Source organism: Rhyacophila brunnea, unplaced genomic scaffold (genome assembly GCF_057557595.1).
Source record: "Rhyacophila brunnea isolate RB1 unplaced genomic scaffold, BYU_Rbru_1.0 scaffold_13, whole genome shotgun sequence".
NCBI classification, from domain to species: Eukaryota; Metazoa; Arthropoda; class Insecta; order Trichoptera; family Rhyacophilidae; genus Rhyacophila; species Rhyacophila brunnea.
The window spans coordinates 35,821,440-35,843,005 of record NW_028232785.1 but is presented as its reverse complement, the minus strand read 5'-3'; the positions used below and the strand labels follow the sequence as shown (position 1 = coordinate 35,843,005).

The window sequence follows — 21,566 nt, the reverse complement described above, 5'->3', positions numbered from 1 at the left end:
TTTGATTGCGTTCGTTTGTGCAAAAAATGCTGTTTTCTGACTTATATAGTTTTGATAAAATATGTTTGTGAAACCATTGTAAATATTGCAAAATTGTATTTCTCTTTTTGTACTTTAATTTGTCACCGAAAATGCACTAAAGTCAAGTAGGTACTACCTTCATATTTTTTTCCAAAAAGTAGCAAATCTACGTTTATTTTTTAGCAAATGCACGTTACAACTATTTGGAAGTCTACGCACGTATTCACCTGCACACATTGTTAACAATTAAAAAATGTAGTCTGGGCAGCCCGAATCATACAAATTTATAACGCCACATATAATTTATAACGCTACACGGCGTTACTTTTAGTGAAACAAAATCTGTAGATACGTCCACGCTTGCATGTTTGTTGTACATTTGCATATGTTTTCTATTCGTGGCGATATACAAAAAAAGTGCACATTTGTTTAAAATAGTATCTATGAATTGTTTTTATACAAATGTTTGCAGACAATTGATATGTAACTTTAAAACTGTTTATATAATGTTTTTTTTATTTATCTTGATTTGGGACTTGGCATAACTCGGCACTTGATGGCGGTTCCACAACATTTTTAGTATTGGTGAATTTGTAATTGAGTGGTGTAGGTTATGGCTGGGGAGGGCTGATAGGGCTCTAGCCTGGGGTTCCGGGCTGTGGGGGGCCCAGCGTGTCGGGTTGACCAGATAAGTGAGATAAACACACATCATAAACTAGCTTTAATAGTAAAAAAAGTCGTCTGCGGTACTATTATACTTCATGGCCATGGACATTTCCAATTATATTAAAACACAATTTGAAAAACGTTAATGTAGTCTTTCGCACTGCCTTTAATCTTAGCGGTAGGTAGGAGGCCCGCCAAATATCCTAGCCTGAGGTCCCGTTTCAGGATGTGGGGACCATGGTGTAGGTACACCGAGTGCAATAGACAAAAGGCCGATAAACGAAATATTAGGCTGTGAAGAAGAAAAAGAGCCTATGGGACTAATTTACATTCTCCTTTTTGCCCCCCCCCCCCAATATTAAATCTTGGGTGCGCCACTGATGTGCATATTAAATCTAAAACTATCGTAAATAAATTTCATCAGTGTATCTATATCAGTGGCGGGCTTAGAGACTTGAAAGGCCGAGTCACTGACTGATGTTGAGGCTCCCCACAATAAAGAATACTACCAACATACCTAATAAAAATAGCAATGTATCTATTTCCCTATCCAATTATTATTGAAGATAACAGTGATGACACATAATATTAGTGGTTTATTTTTTGTATGTACAAATACGTGTGAGTTGGAGGAATTCTGTATCTCTGCATTCGACATCTTCAGGCAATATGTAGGTAATCTTGACTCAATAGGTAGGTAATAAGTTTTTACCTACTTTGTTGTATTAATTTTATTATATAAGATATAATTAACTGCATTTGTTGATAGTGTTTATTTACCATTGGTGAGAGCGCATAGTGCCTGAAGATGCCGTAAGTCAAAAACCGGGTCGCAAAAAACGACTCAAATGGAATACACTGTACAAAACTTAAATGCATTAGATTATTTATACCTGTAAAAATTTTAAAAAAAATTAAAAGTATGGGTACATGCTAGCGTAATTTATAATAATATGGGTTAAGTAGGTATTTTCCTTCAAATAAAAATGAATAGCAAACTAAGACGCGCGTAAAATACAAACTATTTTATGATCCAAAAGATTCATAGCAGCGGCTACCTAACGTTACCGATTGCAGACGTTTTTCGAAGTCAGGGAAAGGAAAGGCGAGGGGAACAGTCAATTTTGTTTGCACACGGGCTTAAAGTCGATAGAGTACCTACGCGTCGAAGTGACACAATTATCTGCGCCCTGTTTTACCGTCGTCTCATGCGAACGGCTGGCAGTCGAGGCGTCAAGTTAGCTACTTTATTACTATATTCAATATACCTATTCCTATTCTCAATCGAACACATTAAGAGATTCTTTATTTTGTAATTGTGTCATCAAAAATCACAATAATTACAAAAATATATACATACGAGGGTGGGTCAATAAGTCATTAGAAAAGCCGACAGGTGGCGCGACTAGTACTGTAAGCGGTTTGTTTTCATGCAGCGGCACTACCGATTCAGTATGCTGCGAAGTTTCAACCAGATTGGTCGGGTTGTTGTGTGTTTCTCGTACATTTTAAAAAAAAAATTTGCTTGTTTACAAAAATGGAGAAAATTGAGTTTAGAGCTGTTATTAAACATTTTAATATAAAAGGGTTAACAGCAAAGGAAATAAAAAATGAGTTGGATTTAGTTCACAGCACATCTGCTCCTTCACTTGCAACTATTTATAACTGGTTAAATGAATTTAAACGTGGTCGTACATCAACAAAGGATGAACCACGCTCAGGACGTCCTGTAGAGGTGACTACACCAGAAATGATCAATAAAATCCACGATATGGTGTTAAGTGACCGAAGATTAAAGTTGAGTGAGATAATTGAGGTTACAGGGATCTCAAAAGGTAGCGTCATTTCTATTTTACATGACAAATTGGGCATGAAAAAAATTTCTGCAAGATGGGTGCCGCGTTTGCTCACAGTCGACAATAAACGCAATAGGGTGGTGGCCTCTAAAGCCCTGTTGTCGCTCATGCAACGCAATCCGGATGAATTTTTTCGTCGCTTTGTGACTGTAGATGAAACATGGATACACCACTATACTCCCGAGATGAAAGAACAGTCAAAGCAGTGGATTGCGAAAGGCGAACCATGTCCAAAGAAGGCGAAAACCGTAAAATCAGCTGGTAAGGTTATGGCTACTGTATTTTGGGATGCACGTGGAATTATTTTCGTTGACTATTTGGAAAAAGGAAAAACAATAACAGGGGATTATTATGCATCTTTATTGGACCAGCTAAAAAACAAAATTGAAGAAAAACGGCCTCACTTAAACTTTCATCAGGACAATGCCCGTGTTCACACATGTTTACGATCAATGGCTAAAATTGAAGAATTGAAGTTCGAATTGGTCGACCACCCACCGTATTCGCCAGATTTAGCCCCCAGTGACTTTTTCCTTTTCCCAAACTTAAAAAAATGGCTAAGTGGACAACGTTTTTTTTCAAATGAAGAAGTCATCGATCGGACAAATGCTTATTTTGAGGACCTTCCGAAAACTTTTTTTTCTGACGGTTTAAAAAAAATTGAGAAACGTCTAACCAAGTGTATTGAGCTCCAAGGAGATTATGTCGAGAAATAAAAAAAAAAATTTAAAAAAAAAACTGTTTTAATGCTTTTTTCTAATGCCAGCGCTCCATTGGCGAGCCAAAAGTCCGAGGACAATAAGTCTTCAGATTTTTCTACATTCTGCTACTGGCTAACAGACGTTCAACGAAACGAGGTATATTATTAATTTGACGAGTAAAACCGTCGACTTTGACAGCATAGATAATATACGTAAATTTGACAGTTAAATCGTGATGGCGTTAAATGATACCGACGTTTTGTGTTTTTTGGGTTATTGGGTGGCAGATAATCTAATAACGAAGCAAAGGGTACACAAATACTGGGTGAAACAATGGTTAAGGAAACGAACGACATTATCCCACACAAATTTAATATGAGAATTGCGTTTGCAACCGAGCGATTTCCGCAATTATTTGCGAATGTCGGAGGATGTATACACAGAACTGTATAATTTGGTCTCCCCATTTATTAAAAAAAAATACTATTATGAGGGAAGCTATTTCTCCTCATGATAGATTATGTGCAACCCTGCGATTTTTGACTGCCGGCGGAACGTTCACTGACTTGCATTATAGAACTGCGATTGGAAGACAAACTCTGGGCAAGATAATTCCCGAAACTTGCCAAGTCATTATTGACGTTTTGAAAGGAGAATATTTCAAGGTGTGTATTATATTATACGTCATCTAATAAAGTTGGGCAAATTTACAAATATATAATTAACAAGTAGACGTCGGTCGGTCTTATAAAGTGAACGTTTAGTGGATTGTTTTACCTATATAACTCATAGACGGCAACAGCATAAGAATGACAGACAAGATGCATTTGAGATAGGTACCTATATATATAGTCACAAATAAGGCCATCGTTGACATGCTAAATATTCAATAGACCGTTAGAATTCTGTACCTAGCCAGGACTCTCCATATAGGCTGTAAGCAAGCTACTTAATTATTCCTGTTGAATGTATTGTAATACTAGTCATATTTTTGGAAAAGCAAGCATGGAATTTGATTTCTAAATGAGGCCACATAATAATATAGGTATGCTAACATAACTCAAATACTTACCATTTGTTGTATCGCTTAAGCCTTAAGGTTTATAGGCATAAAAAACAAACAAAAAAACAAATATTTTACAAGATATTTATTCACACAAAAAACATTAATTTATTATACCGGCTTTTGTACATTTTTGCTTAATATACGATAAACTGGTTGAGTATGAACAGTAGTTGCTGGCATTATTTTGTCACTTTGTCCCATAAAGGCAACTTCATGCATCAGCTTCTCGGCCAGCAATCTTTGTCCCTGTGACATCGATCGTAGTTTCATGGCCATCATTTTGCCAAAAACATCAAATTCATCTTCAGTCTTGCTTAGTTTGTCGGTGATTAATTCTAACACTTTGTTGGCGCTATCATTCGATTTTTTTAGTTTGAACGATGGGGGTTCTGGTGCTCTATTGAGATTCGACCTTGGAGTAGTCGACAACGTTGATGTTGAAGGCGAATATTCTATCTGTAAATAAAATATTGATTATTTTTTGTTGCAGTTCCCTGATACGCACGAAGAAATGGAGACGATTGCAGAAGAATTTAAAAGTAAATGGCAATTTCCAAATTGCCTGGGCGCAGTTGATGGGAAACACATTGCAATCGTGCCACCTGCGGGCGCCGGCTCCCACTTTTATAATTACAAACATTTCCACAGCATTGTTTTGATGGCGATTGCAAATGCTAATTATGAATTTATTTATGTTGATGTTGGAACAAATGGACGTATTTCTGATGGAGGCGTACTGAGAAATCTATTTTTTTCAAACGTTTAGACGAAGGCAGATTAAAAATACCTGCACAAAAAAATCCTACTGCTAATTCTGATGCACTGCCATTTGTTTATATTGGCGATGAAGCCTTTGCATTACGTAACGATTTCTTAAAGCCGTATTCACAAAGGCAATTAAATCACAGTAAAATAATATATAATTATCGGACATGCAGAGCCAGGCGAATTATAGAAAATGTTTTTGGCATTTTAGCTGCTAGAAGCTCCAATAAACATGAAAATTGAAAATATCAATACTAGCTTGCTGTGTGCTGCACAACTTTCTTCGTCGCAAATCAACACATTCTTATACTCCTTCTCATGACCTTGATAGGGAAAATCCTGAGACAGGTTTAATAGAGCTCGGACTGAGGTTACAGGACACCTTAGCGCCTTTGGAAGCAACGACTAATCGGAACTCGACTGCCAATGCTAAGAAAGCGCGAGGAGATTTTGAAAAATATTTTAATACTACCGGGGCTGTCACATGGCAAGAAAGTATGATAAGCAATAGATAAATTAAACCAATGTAACAGTTTAGTTAAAATGTTTTACCTCAATACAATCTTCGTTGTTTAACGAGTTGGAGTAACTCTCATCAGGAGACATGTTTTCCAAATCGTCCGCCATGCTGGATATTGAGCTCGATTCTGTAAAACAAAATGTAAATTGTTAAAATACAACATAATACTCAAACTTGTTTTTTATTATCTCTCCCTTAAGTACCCATTCCTTCATACGGTTAATATTGATATGATTATTTATATTGGTATAATAAATTGGTGTAATCCAGTATATCAGGTATTTTCAAAATGTGTTTTCCGCTGTATTCCTCATAACCAAACTGTACCATTAATTTTGATTGATGATTGACGATTTATTGATTGTCTCTGAAGGAACCTAACTCGAGCGATTTTTGATTTCATGATCATTTCTTTTATTCTTCTTTCGACCATGTCCGATCATAATATGGACCTCCACGGGGTGGAGGTTTGTATTGACAGATTTTGTTTTTACGAGAAATGGATGTCAGCCACTTGCTCAACATATTAGGTCCATACTCTGACTCATACACAAATTGAAATTCAATGTGTACTTGTCAGACCCAGGATTTGAACCTGGGACCCGACCACGACTCAATAAGCCAACGCTTAAGCCGCGCTTCCACCGCCATGATCGTACCTATATATTATTATTTCTTACCTACCTCAGCAAAGAATAAGTAATTTTATTGTGACTAGAAATGATTCATAGCTGTATGTTTTAATTGCTTAATAGTAGCTAATCTAATGCAATGTCACTTTCAGAGCTACGACAATGTCATAGTCTGCACGTGTATAATAAATAGCTTTAAAGCATTCCCTCGTACCTATATATTATTATTATTTCTTACCTACCTCAGCAAAGAATAAGTAATTTTATTGTGACTAGAAATGATTCATAGCTGTATGTTTTAATTGCTTAATAGTTGCTAATCTAATGCGATGTCACTTTCAGAGCTACGACAATGTCATAGTCTGCACGTGTATAATAAATAGCTTTAAAGCATTCCCTCGTACCTATATATTATTATTATTTATTACCTACCTCAGCAAAGAATAAGTAATTTTATTGTGACTAGAAATGATTCATAGCTGTATGTTTTAATTGCTTAATAGTTGCTAATCTAATGCGATGTCACTTTCAGAGCTACGACAATTTCATAATCTGCACGTGTATAATAAATAGCTTTAAAGCATTCCCTCGTACCTATATATTATTATTATTTATTACCTACCTCAGCAAAGAATAAGTAATTTTATTGTGACTAGAAATGATTCATAGCTGTATGTTTTAATTGCTTAATAGTAGCTAATCTAATGCGATGTCACTTTCAGAGCTACGACAATTTCATAATCTGCACGTGTATAATAAATAGCTTTAAAGCATTCCCACGTACCTTCCATTTGGTCGTTCAAGAACTCCAAATTTTTATAGTACCACAGTTTGGGTAGATATACTGCGTCTGTGCCGGCTCCGCTTCGATATGATGTCCTTACTTTATTTCTCTCCTTTCTGTAACCCGACCTCAATGTCTGTATTTTCTTTTTGACATCGTTGACCGTTGCCTGCGGGTCCACCTTGATTAATATTTCCAAAAGTTCCGCATACGCCAAGGACTTGGCATCACGATTCTTGTCGTCTTCCACAACGACGGGTTGTCTTTAAAACAACTAATAAAATCTTCCAAGAAACTTTTCGAATGCACTCGTAGATCTACCATTGTTGTTTTCGATGTCCGAACACTTTGAATGACAGTAAAATAATGATGGCGCTCATAGACTAATATATGGCGCTGTCGTCCGTCGGCATAGATATAAATAATGTGACGGTAAAGCGTGGTGAACGTACGAATTTCAGCGGCTCGGCGAGTAAAATATCAAACATGTTTGAAATCCAACGAGCCTGGTCTGCGGATTAAAAAGTCCGCAGACCTGGGGTGCTCCACGCGAAAAAAAAGTCCGAAGACTGTAAATCGTCTGACTTGCGTGCCAATGGAGCGCCGGCATAAATTGACCCAACCTTGTAGGTAACAGACTGAAGAGTATAAATTAATAAGTTATTAGTTATTGTCGTTTAGAATCGACTGTCACATTGACAAACGTCCTAGTGTATTATTATATTATTATACACAGAAGAAGTTTAGATACCTAGGTACTTTGATCGTGACTTCCAATTATAATTAACACATAACCACTAAATCAGATGAACTCCAAGGTCTCCAAGATACGATAAAATAATCTGAAAGAAATCTGAAACTTAGAAAATCTAGTCCGACAACTGAACACGACAGACGCGTCAGTATGAGCACTCTATAGACAATGACAAGCAATGACAGGTCATCCATAGACAACAGGAGGGGCGAAAAGCAGGACCAGTCGTGTAATGTATCGGCTTCCTTTTTCAGTGGGCAATGGCTGTTCTCGTTATGATTGAGGAAATGCTGATGATCATTTTCGTACCATTGTTTTATTTAGACAACAAAACATAGGTACATATTATTAAATTGTGTCACCGCGTCAAGTGTGTATTTTTAATATAAGTAGTTGTCCTGGAAATACTTTTCAGTATTGCGGCAACACTTTTCTAACATTACCTTGAATGGATCATGTCTGTCACGTAACACGTGGCTTTTGGAATAATATATATGCCCTTAACATGGATGTAAAGCAAGAATGTGATGGAGGACACTCCGATATAGAAGGCAAGCCTTTGTTTGATACGGTGACTAGCCATTCAAACAACCCGGACCCTCGCTTTCATGTAACGCAAGAGATTGCGGACGTTTCAAGTTGCAATTTCGAGGTTAGCTTTTGGAAACTAAATTCATTTACAATCACTTTAGATTAAGAATAATAACGATAAGTATACTATTATAATAATATATTGCTTTTTTACAAACTATGTAAGGACATTCGATGACATTAAACTTTGTTTCAAAATAATACGTCTTGATTAAGCAATTTGACAGCTACGATACTTCTGTGATATTATAGGTTAGGTTATCTACTTAATCATGTTAAATATAATTATTATACATTGTTATATGGATGTTACGAGAACTGAAACTGGTTGTACTGTGTTTACAAAGTATAATAATTGCTTCTTTCAGTGCCTATTGGCTGACCTCTGCAATATAAAATCTGAGACAGATGATCAACAAGCCGTCGTCAAGCGCGAGATTATTGAAGATGCTTCACACCCAATATATGACGATGAATACCCTCAACCGGGTTGCTCGCATTCAGATTACAGGCCAATTGTAAGTAGACAAAATGTGTCTTCTTATATAGAAGGTTGGAATTTGCAAATGCATCTTTGAAACTCATTACACCATTATTAATTCGCTCCAACTTGTTTCATTTGTTGGTTTTGGCTTAAACTAATAATGTATTAATACAATATATGTGTAGATTTGTACATCTTTCGTTAAATCATGAGTATTTAGTTATGATAATTCATACATCACAATCATTCGAATGTAACGCAATTTTTAATGTGAATAGGTATCTTAAATTGCGATCCACTGTACGTTAAATTAATCTCCCGCGAGTGCCTTTAAGTCATGCAAGGTAAGATATGTAACATAAAAAACGTTAATTTGTTCTAGTGCTCTACGCCGAATGTGCGAAATTGACTATTAGATGAAATGGGCAAAATTTTGGCTAATTCATGTTATAATCAAGCCTGTTGCCTTATTCATGAATTAGGTAAATTATCTGCCGACTACGTTAATTCGCCAGGGTATGGAATTCTTAAACTGTCAACATGACAGTAGAAAAAGTAAATTTTATACGGATGGTTTTATTAGTTACAATTGGACATAATATATTATTATTAGGTTAGGTTAGTTTAGTTTAGGTTAGGTCTTGTAATTCTTAACTCAACTGAATGTCCAATTTGAGGTTAGCTAACAAATGTCGACAAACTATCGCAAATATACAATCGACCATTGCACGATTGATACCCAAGCACGAATCAAATCGCGAAAATACCTTTTAATAAAATTCTTCCGTTATCATATTATAGTTCTAGATTTTTTTTGCGCATAGTAAATGGATATGAACGTCATTGTAGTTATTGATTGGTATATTTTTATATCATAATCAATACCATTTGACATATTTGGTTAGTTTGATTAGTTGCAAAAAACACCACCGGAGCGCGACCATCTATTTTGACAATAGATAATATACGTAAATTTTGACCAATGCATGAGCATTTGACACATTTAGTTTATTGAACATTATATAATTTAGAAAAACACTTTCTGAGAGAGTATATTATAACCAATAGAAATAATCTTTTTTGAAAAAAGTAAGCCACCCGGCCGGGAATCGAACCCTGCATCTCCACGGGTAAACGCCCCAATCGTCACAATTATCCAATATGCTACGGTGTGACATACTAATAGCGACAAATTTTAACTATTGGTCACTTTAATACCTACTCATCAGCGCTTTTTGAAATCAAGCTACTTTGGCAATCGATTTTTGTTTATTTAATCAAAGTAGGTAACTATTTACTATTACTTTAGATCACTAACCGACGTCGTGGAATTTCTCCAATATTTTTTAAAAGTAACTACTTTCACTTGCTAATAATTTATAATTAACCATTTCTTTTATTCAAACAAATAATTCACAAGATTTAAGAATATATCATTCTGATTATTGAACATTATATAATTTAAAAAACACTTTCTAAAAGAGTATATTACAACCAATAGAAAAAATCTTTTTTTGAAAAAAGTAAGCCACTCGGCCGGGAATCGAAACCTGCATCTCCACGGGTAAACGTCCCAATCGTCGCATTTATCCAATATGCATATCAATATCCGTTATTTTAACGAATAAAACTCACGTTCAGTATAAAGATATTTATTGTTAATGGTACTACTATTATTCCATGGTCAAGGTCACATATTTTGTATTTTGTATAATATAGTTCTTAGAAAAACTGTAAAAAAAAATATAGTTTATATTTATAATTAAACGAACTTATTCGTAGAATTTTATTGACTATTAAAGTCCAAATTTGTTTATATATATTTATTTATTTAATTTTTATTAACTTATAAAAGTCCTAATAATGTCTTAATATTATAGAGACGCTAATTAGAAAGTTGGAGAACCGCACACGTAATTAGGATGTAGTCGCGGCTTCTCACAAGGTTTGACCAGAAAAAGAAGAGATACGCTGGGCGGATTAATGTTTTACCTATCAAATAGTTACATCTTGAATAAAAGAAGTTAATAGTTTACATACATGATGATCCCTTAGCTCATCGACTGGACTTGTAAGGTTGTACCTTTTAACTTTATAGTTAAATCGTCCAGTTTTGAGCTTTACAAACTAAGATTTTTCATCTCTACTTATGTGTGGACATACTCGTCTAAATGATAGATACAAAGTTATAAAGGCTTAAGGTTATCTTAGTCTATTAGTTAATATTATTATGTTCGCCTTCTATCTATGTTTATATATATCAATTATGGCATCACAAATAATTAATCTGCAAGGAAATTTTGATTAATTCAGTTTTAGCATTACGGTATTATCTCGCTCACACGTATGGAGTTTATCTATGGAAAATTGCCCACCTAGTGTGTGCTCTTTCCGCTCACTGCACCTTATACTTCAAACAAAACGTGTGTGGAAAATTGGCCCGAGCGCTGGCTCTGTCTGACATACGGAGTTATATAGCAATTATAAGGAGAGCTTGCACTATATTATTAAATGTACGTAAATTTGCATAATAAGAATGCATATTTAAAAGATGCTGCTTTTTACATGATTCTATAGAACAGCTTGGGATTCTGATACGTCATTTGATTATAATATAATGGCAATCATGTCATCACAATCATTCGAACGTAAAGAAATAATTAATGTGATTATTTGTAAATATAATTAATCGCCCGTGAGCCCTTTTTAGGTAGGTAATAAAAAACTACTTGCAGCCATAAAATACCCTAAACGGAAGCAATATCTACGTGAAATGGAGTAAGAATAGACCAATTCTATTTTCAAAACTTTTTGTACCAAATTAATGGGTACTGTTCGGTTATCAACCTAATCTAACCTAAACTAACCCAAACTAACAAATAATCCAGTATATCGGGCATTTTCAAAATGTGTTTTCCGCTGTATACCTAAAATAACTATTATTAAACGTCAGAGTGACAGTTGGTATTTGAAAAATAAAAAAACGATAAATAATTACATAATTTTGTAATATAAGTTAAAATTTATAGAGATAAACCAACGGCGCTTCAATAGGCGGCCCATTTTCTTACGTGTCTAAGATAACAAGATAATTAAGAGCTAGTCGAAGAATCTAGGTTATCACAAGTTTTGTTTTAGTTTTGTTACGTGAAAGAAGTATAACTTCTAACGTGCGTACATAAGTACACACACAATTTTTTTTAAATTGTCCGACATTGAAATAAAATATATTTCGTATTTTACTGATCATTAAGTTATTATTATTGTCCTCTTTTATTTCTCTATGTTTTATATTAATTTATATATTTTTTTTATTTCTATATTAAATGAATTTTTATATAAAACACTATTTTTAATAAAATTTTATATGAAAAAGGAGCATTTTGTTATTTTCTATTAAAACCGTTAAGCCGCATGAGCAAGTTTGTTCGTCAATTCTCAAACTATATGGCCGCAACTGCAAAAATCCACAATATAATTTTAAAAAATATATTTTTATGAACTACAGTAGGTAGAGTAAAGTGCACACAATTATTCTAACATGATACAATTTGTTGCAGCCTACTGCAATTAATTAAATTGTTGTTAATTATTTTACATTCAAAATCAAATTACACAAAATCATATTATTTGCAGTTACGACCCTATATATCTCAATGTGCGATATGTTTACAAAAAGGCAGATTAAATTACGCAATGTACTGCAGTTAGCTGGAATGTCTTTCGGTGAGTATACATTCACTAGCCAAATGCAGTCGTACATTGGTGGCCACTAAAAGCAAAAGATACAGCTGAGGCAGGTCTTATCCAGAAATGGATTGACTCTGGCTGATCATAATGGTGATACTGTCACATAATATAATTAATCATGTTGTTATTTTCAGGAGTGTGAAGACAGCCTGATCAATATAAGGTCGGAGAATGATATTGAGGGTGTCATCATCAAACAAGAATTTGCTGACGATGCAATTCGCCAAACCAATAATGAGAATCCTCAACCCGGCTCATCCGATCGACAATACAGCCCAGTAGACCAGGTACGTTCATTTACAGGTTCACTAATAACACAACTTTTAAACATTTTTTTTGTATACGAAACATCGATATTTACATGGTATTAAAATTTATATGGCCACCGCAGTTGTTCTCAACGAAGAAAATTTTGGTCACCCAATTTGGATGTCATTTATTCGAGCACTGCTGTACCAATATTGGCTTCCATTGGGTTTATCACCATAAACCAGTGACTCCACGAAGTTTTACAGGAAATAATCTAGATATATCAAATTGCACTACCTTAGAGGACGCCAATAATTGTCAGGTCCATTGCAGCCTGCACGAGAATAGCTTATGCTGTGTCAGAATTGAAGACACTGTCACGGAATGGTTCGGGGTCATGACCGGAGTCAGACAGGGTTGTGTCCTTGCACTGTTTCTCTTTATCATTCTCTTTGACTTCATACTACAGGAAGTCAATACCACCCGACCGAGGAATACCTGTTACCCCCACGGTGAAGCTATGCGACCTGGAATACGCCGATGATGCTGTCCTATTCGACAACTCAATCGAGGGCATTCAAGAGACAATCGACAGGTTGCATAACAACTCCTCTCGCGTTGGTTTGAAAATCAACGCGAAGAAAACCAACGTCTTGTGCAATAGTACCTGTCCTGATCCAGATTTCCCTCTGATTAGCGATGGACAAAGCATCGAGAGCGTCGACAGCTTCAAGTACCTGGGGGTACACATCAGGGGAGATTGCATTTTGCAGAAAGAGCTCGCTATCCGAATGGGAATGGCTGGAGCAACATTCAACTCGATGCGAAATGTCTGGGACTCGATTGTACTCGGTCAAAACCAAATGCCGCCTATTCGACGCTTGCATTCTGACGGTGCTGCTTTACGGTAGCGAATCATGGCACCTTACGAAGGCTCAGAGCAACCGTATAATGAGCTTCGAAAACAGATGTTTGCGACGAATACTGGGTGTGCGGTGGTATGACTTTAGGAGCAACGAGGACATAAGAGAACGCACCAAGCAGCCTCTCATCACGCTGAAAGTGAAGAGGCGACGTTGGACCTGGCTCGGCCACGTGCTGCGGATGCCAGAAGAGAACTTCAACCTAGCTTGCCTGTTCTTCAAGCCGACCGGATTCCGGCGTCCTGGAAGGCCGCTAACTACAATCTACAGAGTGTATACGGCGGAGCTACGGGATGCTGGTTTGACCTGGAACGAAGCAAGAAGACTGGCGAGCGACAGTGATTCTTGGAGGCGCCGCGTGGTGTCCATATGCTCCAGTTAAGGGGCGGATATGGGCAAAGAAGAAAGAAGAAAGAGTTAAAGTTCTGATAGGAAACGCGTTTTATAAAATGATATAAGTATCAATTAATAGTAATTATGATTATGTCAAGCTTTTTAAGATTGTACTAGATTTAAATTGAAGTGTGTTCGAGACTCCAAAATTCGAAGTAAAAACGTAGGTTATGTAAGTACCAATTTACACCACCCAGTACCATAGTCCGTTTTAATCGATCGATTCAAGTACAAGCCTAAGCATTCGGAAACTAGCCGTCAACAAGTGGTATTACCTCTCCTGCGACTCCCACTGCTGACTAATCATTATTTTATAGCAGTGATGGTGAACATATGCCACGTGACTGTTTTAAAGAGAAAAAAATATTACGTAATATAATAATAAAAAAAAATACAATGATACAAATAAACATAAGTACTTATATACATATACGATTAAAAATGAATGACGACATAGCTGTGTATTTTCTACAGTTTGTAATATTATTTTGACCAATAGTATTTACCAATCTATGCGCAAACAGAACCTACGAAACTCGTGCATAAATGATCGTACTGAATAAAAAAATATAGTAAATATATAATTGAACATATCAGCTCCGTTCTGAACAATATGTAAAAAAAACTGTAGAATTCGTCTCAGACATATTGTCGAGAGACGTTCCTTTATAAAATATTAACATTTTTATGGTATTTTATATATTGAACATATTTAATTCATTATTTTGAAAACACTTCTGAGAAAATATAAAACAAACGTAAGAAATCTTTTTTTGGAAAAAAAATACTTAAAAAAAGTACTTAATTAAAGTTATCAATGCCTACTTTGATTTAAAATAAAAAAAACCGATTGGCAATAGTAATAGTAATTTGGAAAGCCCCTATTATTAAGCGCGATAATATGGTTTAGTTAGGCAGAGTTTAATAAAATTTTGAAATCTATTTTAATGAAAACAAAATATAAGCAGCACTCGAGCGGAGCGGTCGTCAATCTTCTGAAATTATTTACACAGTTATCTAATTTTATGTGTTTTATAAAAATGGGTTCGTTTGATTTTTTGTTATATGGCCATTAGAGCTCAAACGGTAAAATTATTTTTTCCGCGAGACGGAACGGCGTTCCGATCCATTTCGAGCCCTGAATATAATATAATATGCCTTATCATGTTTCGTGTGCATTATTTATATGGGATTTCAACAGTCTACTTCCACCTAGATAATAACATTTTAATTAGTTAGATGTAAATATTGACAACATGTTATATGAAACGTTGTTTATTTCAGTTCGGTGCGACGGGTGTCACTGGTATCAAAGCTGAGACTGACATAAAGCGCGAATTCATTGAAGATAAAATGCCACCATTTTCTGATGAAGATCCTAAACCCGGATGTTCGCATTCAGATTACACACCAGGACATGGGGTACATTCAATTTTATATATTCTAACATTTGCTTATCTTTCGCCGATTTTTATCGAAGGTTGACGTTTAAAATTTCAATAAATTGAGATTTATTTTGATTTATTCCTAGCCAGTCGTATTGAAAAAAGTAATTATAGTAATCGATACCTACCTACTTAAGTTTAAAATACAAAAGCCAATTGCCTATGGTAGCTGAGTTTGGAAAGCGCTTCCGAGAGTATTGTTATGCCATTAGTCAAAGTTTTAACTTCTTAATTAGCATGATAGGTTAATTAATACTGGGTAATTTAACTAAATTATAAATGAAATTCTATTAAGTAAATGATAACTGAATTAATGAAAGATGTTAGATCAAATCCTACTCGTTCCAACTCCTTTTCTATGATTTTAGATGTATATTTCTGTATTTTAAGTCTAATAACATTTATTTAGATAATTTTGCTTACAACCGCCTCTTTAACAAAGTCATGCGTTCATAAATTCTACGGTTCACTATGCAAGTAAACCACCAAAACGTTTTTTATTGTTTTGTCTCTTCTAAATAACGGTACCTCATTTATGTTTTTCGGCAGACATGTCCAATTTAATACAAGCTGTTTTTTATCATCCATTATGAAAATTGGCACAGATTGTCATTCATCGACTGAAATAAACTTATTATATTTGTCTAATGATACTGAAGCGCTACAAATTAAACAACAACACTTAATTTAACCAATATATAATATAAATAAGAATTGTAAACTGTGAATATACTATTGTATCATGTAAAACAGACTTTTCACACAAGGACACAGCGTTTATACACCTACCATATGCGCATGAAAGTAAGTGTACTTCTGCGCAGGTCCGTTTTTAAGTTGTTTAGCTATAATACGACTTGCTGTTTTGCTCAGATCATAATTTAAATGTGCTCAACCGGTAAACTTTATTAATTCGAAAAATATTTATGCTATAACATTTTATATGTGTAAATTATGTAAACCGAGTCATTCCTTCTCGAGAGTGTCGCTCTTTGGATAACCGCCGTCCCTATCCGACGCTTAGTATGCGTGTCCTCACGAATTCACAAGTATGGTATAATAAAATATTGTTTTAACGGTTGATCGAAGTCGCTCATTGAAATTTGAATACAAACTCTCTCAATTTGAATTTTGTTTGTGACATTGGTTTCGCCTTTCAACATCTTCCGACTCTATGCACACTTTCCAAAAACACACTAACACTATGCACACTCTCAAATAACTAACTGACACAGAAATTACTACACTACACGAAGCTTACAATGTTTTTTTTATCGAACAGAGTGCAAAACTGCCTCATAGTATGTACGTTATTCTGGTGATCTTAAATTATTGTATCAAGAAATATTAGAAATATACAAAGTAAAGTGAAACTATCTTATTCACAGCAATCTAAAAGTTTGCATTAGAAACTAGAATAGATTTATACATATCACCAAGAGTAGCACCACGATTGTGTCATAGTCTGTTTGGTGCATTTTTTTTTAATATCAAATGTAGGTAAATTTTTTTAAAACTATTTACGGATAATTCCGTAACATTGTTTGTATTTAATATCTATGTCGGTACTATTACCATTTCTTAACGTAATTTTCATTCTCACTACACTTATAATGTCTGATGATGCTGAAAGGCATAAGCTTAGAAAAAAATAACTAAAACGGAACAGTTTAAAATCTAATTAAAAATAATATCGACTTCGATTATTTTTGTTTTTTCTAGGTTTCTACCAGAGGCTTTTTCACAAAGCATCACGATATAGACAGGTGTCAACAATCCTCGCCTGATAGAATCAAAGATAGAATGATACAGTATTCAGAAGTGACGATAGATGAACAAAACATTAAAGGAGAAATCTCAGAACGAGAGACTCCGAAGGAACTTCGACTTATTCTGAGAAATGTAGTACATTTCTCACGTTATTTGATTTGCAGCTTTTGTAACGCAGTTTTTGGATGTGGAAGTGCTCTAAAACGTCACAAAATGGTTCACACGGGCGGGATTATTAATGAAAACGAAGAAATATTCTCGCAACTAGATCATCTCAAAGCACATAAAATGACACATACTGGTGAAAAACCTCTTAAATGCAAGGTATGCTCATATAGATGCTCGCACCTTAGTAATCTTAAAAGACATGAAATGATACACACTGGTGAAAAACCTCATAAATGCAAGGTATGCCCATATAAAAGCGCGCACCTTTGTGATCTTAAAAGACATGAAACGACACATACTGGTGAAAAACCTCATAAATGCAAGGTATGCTCATATAGATGCTCGCGACTTAGTCATCTTAAAAAACATGAAATGACACACACAGGTAAAAAACCTCATAAATGCAAGTTATGCTCGTATAAATGCTCGCAACGTAGTAGTCTTAAATACCATGAAATGACACACACAGGTGAAAAACCTCATAAATGCAAGTTATGCTCGTATAAATGCTCGCACCGTAGTAGTCTTAAATACCATGAAATGACACACACAGGTGAAAAACCTCATAAATGTAAAGTATGCCCATATAGATGCTCGCATCTTAGTCATCTTAAAAACCATGAAATGACACACACACGTGAAAAACCTTACAAATGTAAGGTATGCCCATATAGATGCCTGCAACTGCGTGATCTTAAAAGACATGAAATGACACACACAGGTGAAAAACCTCATAAATGCAAATTAAATTAAAAAAATAATAATCTTAAATGACATGAAATAACACACTAGTAAATAATTTTATAAATTTACCGTATGCCTATAGAGATGCTTACAACTTCACTTAAAACACACACAATAAAGTATTCTGTTGAACACCTTTTCTCTGCAAGAAATGCCCATCTAGTTATTTGAGAAGATGAGTATATATCTCTCGTAATTTAATTTGCATAATGTTTCACATGGGCGTAATTGCTGATCAATGTGAATACAATGTTTTTTCGCGCAGAGCCAATAAAAGAACACATACCGGTCAAAAACCTTGTAAAAGCAATGTATGCTTTTAAAGTTGATCGCACCTTGCTCATCTTAAAGTACGTAAAATTACACATTCTGGTGACAAACCTTATAAATGCAATGAATTTCTATATCTGCATCTGCTCACGACGTATTGGTCTTAAAAGACATCTAATGAACACAATATGTTAGTGAATATTTTTTTGAATGCAATATTTTTCTCGACCATGTCCGATTCTAGTAAAATCATATGGGCCTCCATAGAGTGGAGGTTGTATTAAAAGAAATAGTTTTTACGAGAAACTGATGTCAGTAGGATTCGAACCTGGGACCCACGAAGCTATAGATCGACGCTTATGCCGCAACCATCGAACATGATATGTATTCATAATTCCATATTATGAATGCTATGTAGATATATATATCCTATGCTTGAATAAATGACTAGATTCATACTGTGAATACCAATAATGTAGGTTAGTAATGCTTTTATATTGTTATCTTGTTGTATTTCCGGTTACCGGAATAAATTAAAACTACGTTTCCGGTAAAACTATCGAACATCTGGAGAATAGAAAAATGTATGTTTATATTATAAACCTGAATTGTTATTTTTAAATGATTAGGGGTTGAAAATTAACCAACATCAATTTATCGGTTCATGCATGTATATTTTCATAATTACCCACTAAAACAATACGCTGCAACATAAATTATGTTTATTTTAGTTTTATGTTCCATCATTTTATTTAGAAATTTGATAAGAAAAATGATAAAAACATTGATTATCCAGTGTTGGGGCATTGTGCGAGAACAAGGTCGTACGATATACCTAAATCCATCGCTACGTCTTGCGACATGTGAAAAAAGCAGCACGTAGATCTCTTGTAGCATCGCTGCGGAGGAGCTCAAGAAGCGGAGAACTCATGAGTTATTATAGCGACGGGTTTGTTTCTGATATTTTCGTGTACCTATCTTCAATATATAAAAAAAAATTGTAAATGTAGTTGGAAGCCCTGTATATTATGAAATTTGGATAGTAAAATAGGTTAAACTATATAATATTATTCTTTTATTAAAATCCACTGTAATATTATAACATAATCACATAACATGTCATGTTATTTTATAACATAACACACTAAGCCAAAGAAGTTTTTACGAGGGCAACACTACGCAAAAGTACGACCGGATCGCGCCTGCGCACGGGATAGTTTGTACGGAGTTCGTGACACTATTTCCGGCGCTATAGGAGATAGCGGGCTTTTTACACGAAGGTGAAGCGGGAGTCGCTCTCTCAGTCTTGATCGTTCGAAGGAAGCAGACGTCTTGGCCAGTTCCGAGCCTCGGACCCTGGGCACAGGGCTTTCGATTTCCTGACGTTTTGGAGACGAGGACGATGGCCATCTGAAGGACGTCCCCCCCACGCCAGGAGATCGGAGGAACTCAACGTTCCCCACACGTTTGAAGACGCACTCCTCGATTCCGTCCTGGAAGGAATCGAGGGCAGCGAAAAGGCTGGAGAGCCTTTTGTGTAATCGGTATTTATTGTTATTTTATGTTACGGTCCACCGAACTAGTCTTTGTTTCGAATTAGCTTTTGGGTTTTTGTTCTTATTTAATTAAACATTGTATCGCATTAGGTGCTCGTGATTCACTTGAGTAATTATACATTTTTATACACTGTAGCCCGCAAGTTATCTTATTTATTAATATACAATTGTTGAAATTTCTCTACTTGCTTTTCATTTAATTATCCTTCACTATTGTCTCTATGCATCATCATAGAGTGGCGCTCAATCCGAGATATTTATATTTATTCCATATTCATTATGCCTTTTATTAATCTAGGAACCTACACGAATGAGCGAAGTAACCGGACAGGTAACTGAGGTCTTAGAGGTAATAAGTCAAACCATCCACGACCCTGCATCCTATTTCCCCGAGTCTCATGCTTATCCCTATCCCGTTCCACATATCCCCATCTATCCCTATTCCTAACCCCCATTAAATAAATATATGACATTGGCACCCAACAAGCATCGTGTTTCTTTTTGAATATTTCTTTTCCAAAACACGATGACTTACCTCCCAAAGACTACAGTTATTTGTTTCGGATTGCGAACTCTTTCGTTATTTCGTTCTATTTTCTCTAAATTTAATTTGTTCCGATAATAAAAAATTTAAATTTTGCTAGTCACGATTTCATACAATAATTGTTACCGTAACTGTATTTTGTTTTCAGAGTCATTAGTTCTAATTATACCAATTTTTGCCGGTTCAGTTTTGAATGTTTTTTGATTACCGTCGTGTGACATCGCTTGCGTGCGCTTCCGTATCGGGCGTGATTTTAGACGCACTTTGATAATTATTCTATTTTTTATAACTTATTAAACTTGTAAATTAATTAATGACAAATTAAAACGTATTATTTGCGGAATATTTTTCTTAATTTTTTCTGGTTCGGTGGTCGTAACTATGTGTGTTATATTTTTCATATAAAGTCTTTTATTGACTTACGCGGTACTTGCAACAGACGTGAGACTAGTCTATGCTGTACGCGAAGAATGGCGATCTAAAGGAGAGGTCAATACGTCACGCCAATTTCATTATTGTCCTTGTGAAATTTATTTAATATTGTGTTGTAAGCTACAATTATTCCTTCGCAAATTAATATTAAGAGTGTTTTATATGGTATACACCTAATTTTGAAATACAATTTGCACATTTATTATCAATACATATTTCTTCTATAATTTATGTGATACCCACATTATTGGTATGGAAATGTCAATATTTGGGCATCGGAATTTGTGTTAACCATTGATTGTTTCAGCAAAAAGTTTGTTTAATGTATAGTATGGTGCTAAAAGTGATTTAATAAAGTTTCAAAGGAGAAGGAAGGATGTCAAACTTGGACGAGATCGACATGAACATTTATATACCTACTGGATGACAAGAATTATTAACCTCAAATTTGATAGAACCATTGGATTGAAACATACTATGTG

At 35.0% G+C, this 21,566-nt stretch overlaps 2 protein-coding genes across 3 annotated transcripts in view; one reads left to right on the top strand and one right to left on the bottom strand.

The window, feature by feature from the left end:
* LOC147077393 (uncharacterized) overlaps positions 1-21,566 on the bottom strand; it is a 555,409-nt gene that overhangs the window by 69,874 nt on the left and 463,969 nt on the right. The window lies entirely within an intron of this gene.
* LOC147077396 (uncharacterized) lies at positions 8,182-19,539 on the top strand. 2 transcript variants are annotated; one of them, XM_085940814.1, is made up of 6 exons: positions 8,204-8,417; positions 8,725-8,874; positions 12,725-12,877; positions 15,440-15,577; positions 17,323-17,778; positions 17,863-18,401. In XM_085940814.1, exons 1-6 carry the CDS (start codon positions 8,214-8,216, stop codon positions 18,289-18,291), a joined length of 1,530 nt encoding a protein of 509 aa, XP_085796940.1. In that variant the 5' UTR covers positions 8,204-8,213; the 3' UTR covers positions 18,292-18,401. The 2 variants fall into 2 exon arrangements, with proteins under 2 accessions (XP_085796939.1, XP_085796940.1); XM_085940813.1 differs by having other exon boundaries at positions 8,182-8,417; positions 17,323-19,539.

What these genes read in the sequence shown, in the direction of transcription:
- LOC147077396 (XM_085940813.1), top strand. Translation starts at nt 8,214, where the DNA reads ATGGATCATGTCTGTCACGTAACACGTGGCTTTTGGAATAATATATAT. An exon ending in TTTCAAGTTGCAATTTCGAG is followed by an intron (nt 8,418 to 8,724) that starts GTTAGCTTTTGG and finishes TGCTTCTTTCAG; the next exon opens with TGCCTATTGGCTGACCTCTG. An exon ending in ATTACACACCAGGACATGGG is followed by an intron (nt 15,578 to 17,322) that starts GTACATTCAATT and finishes TGTTTTTTCTAG; the next exon opens with GTTTCTACCAGAGGCTTTTT.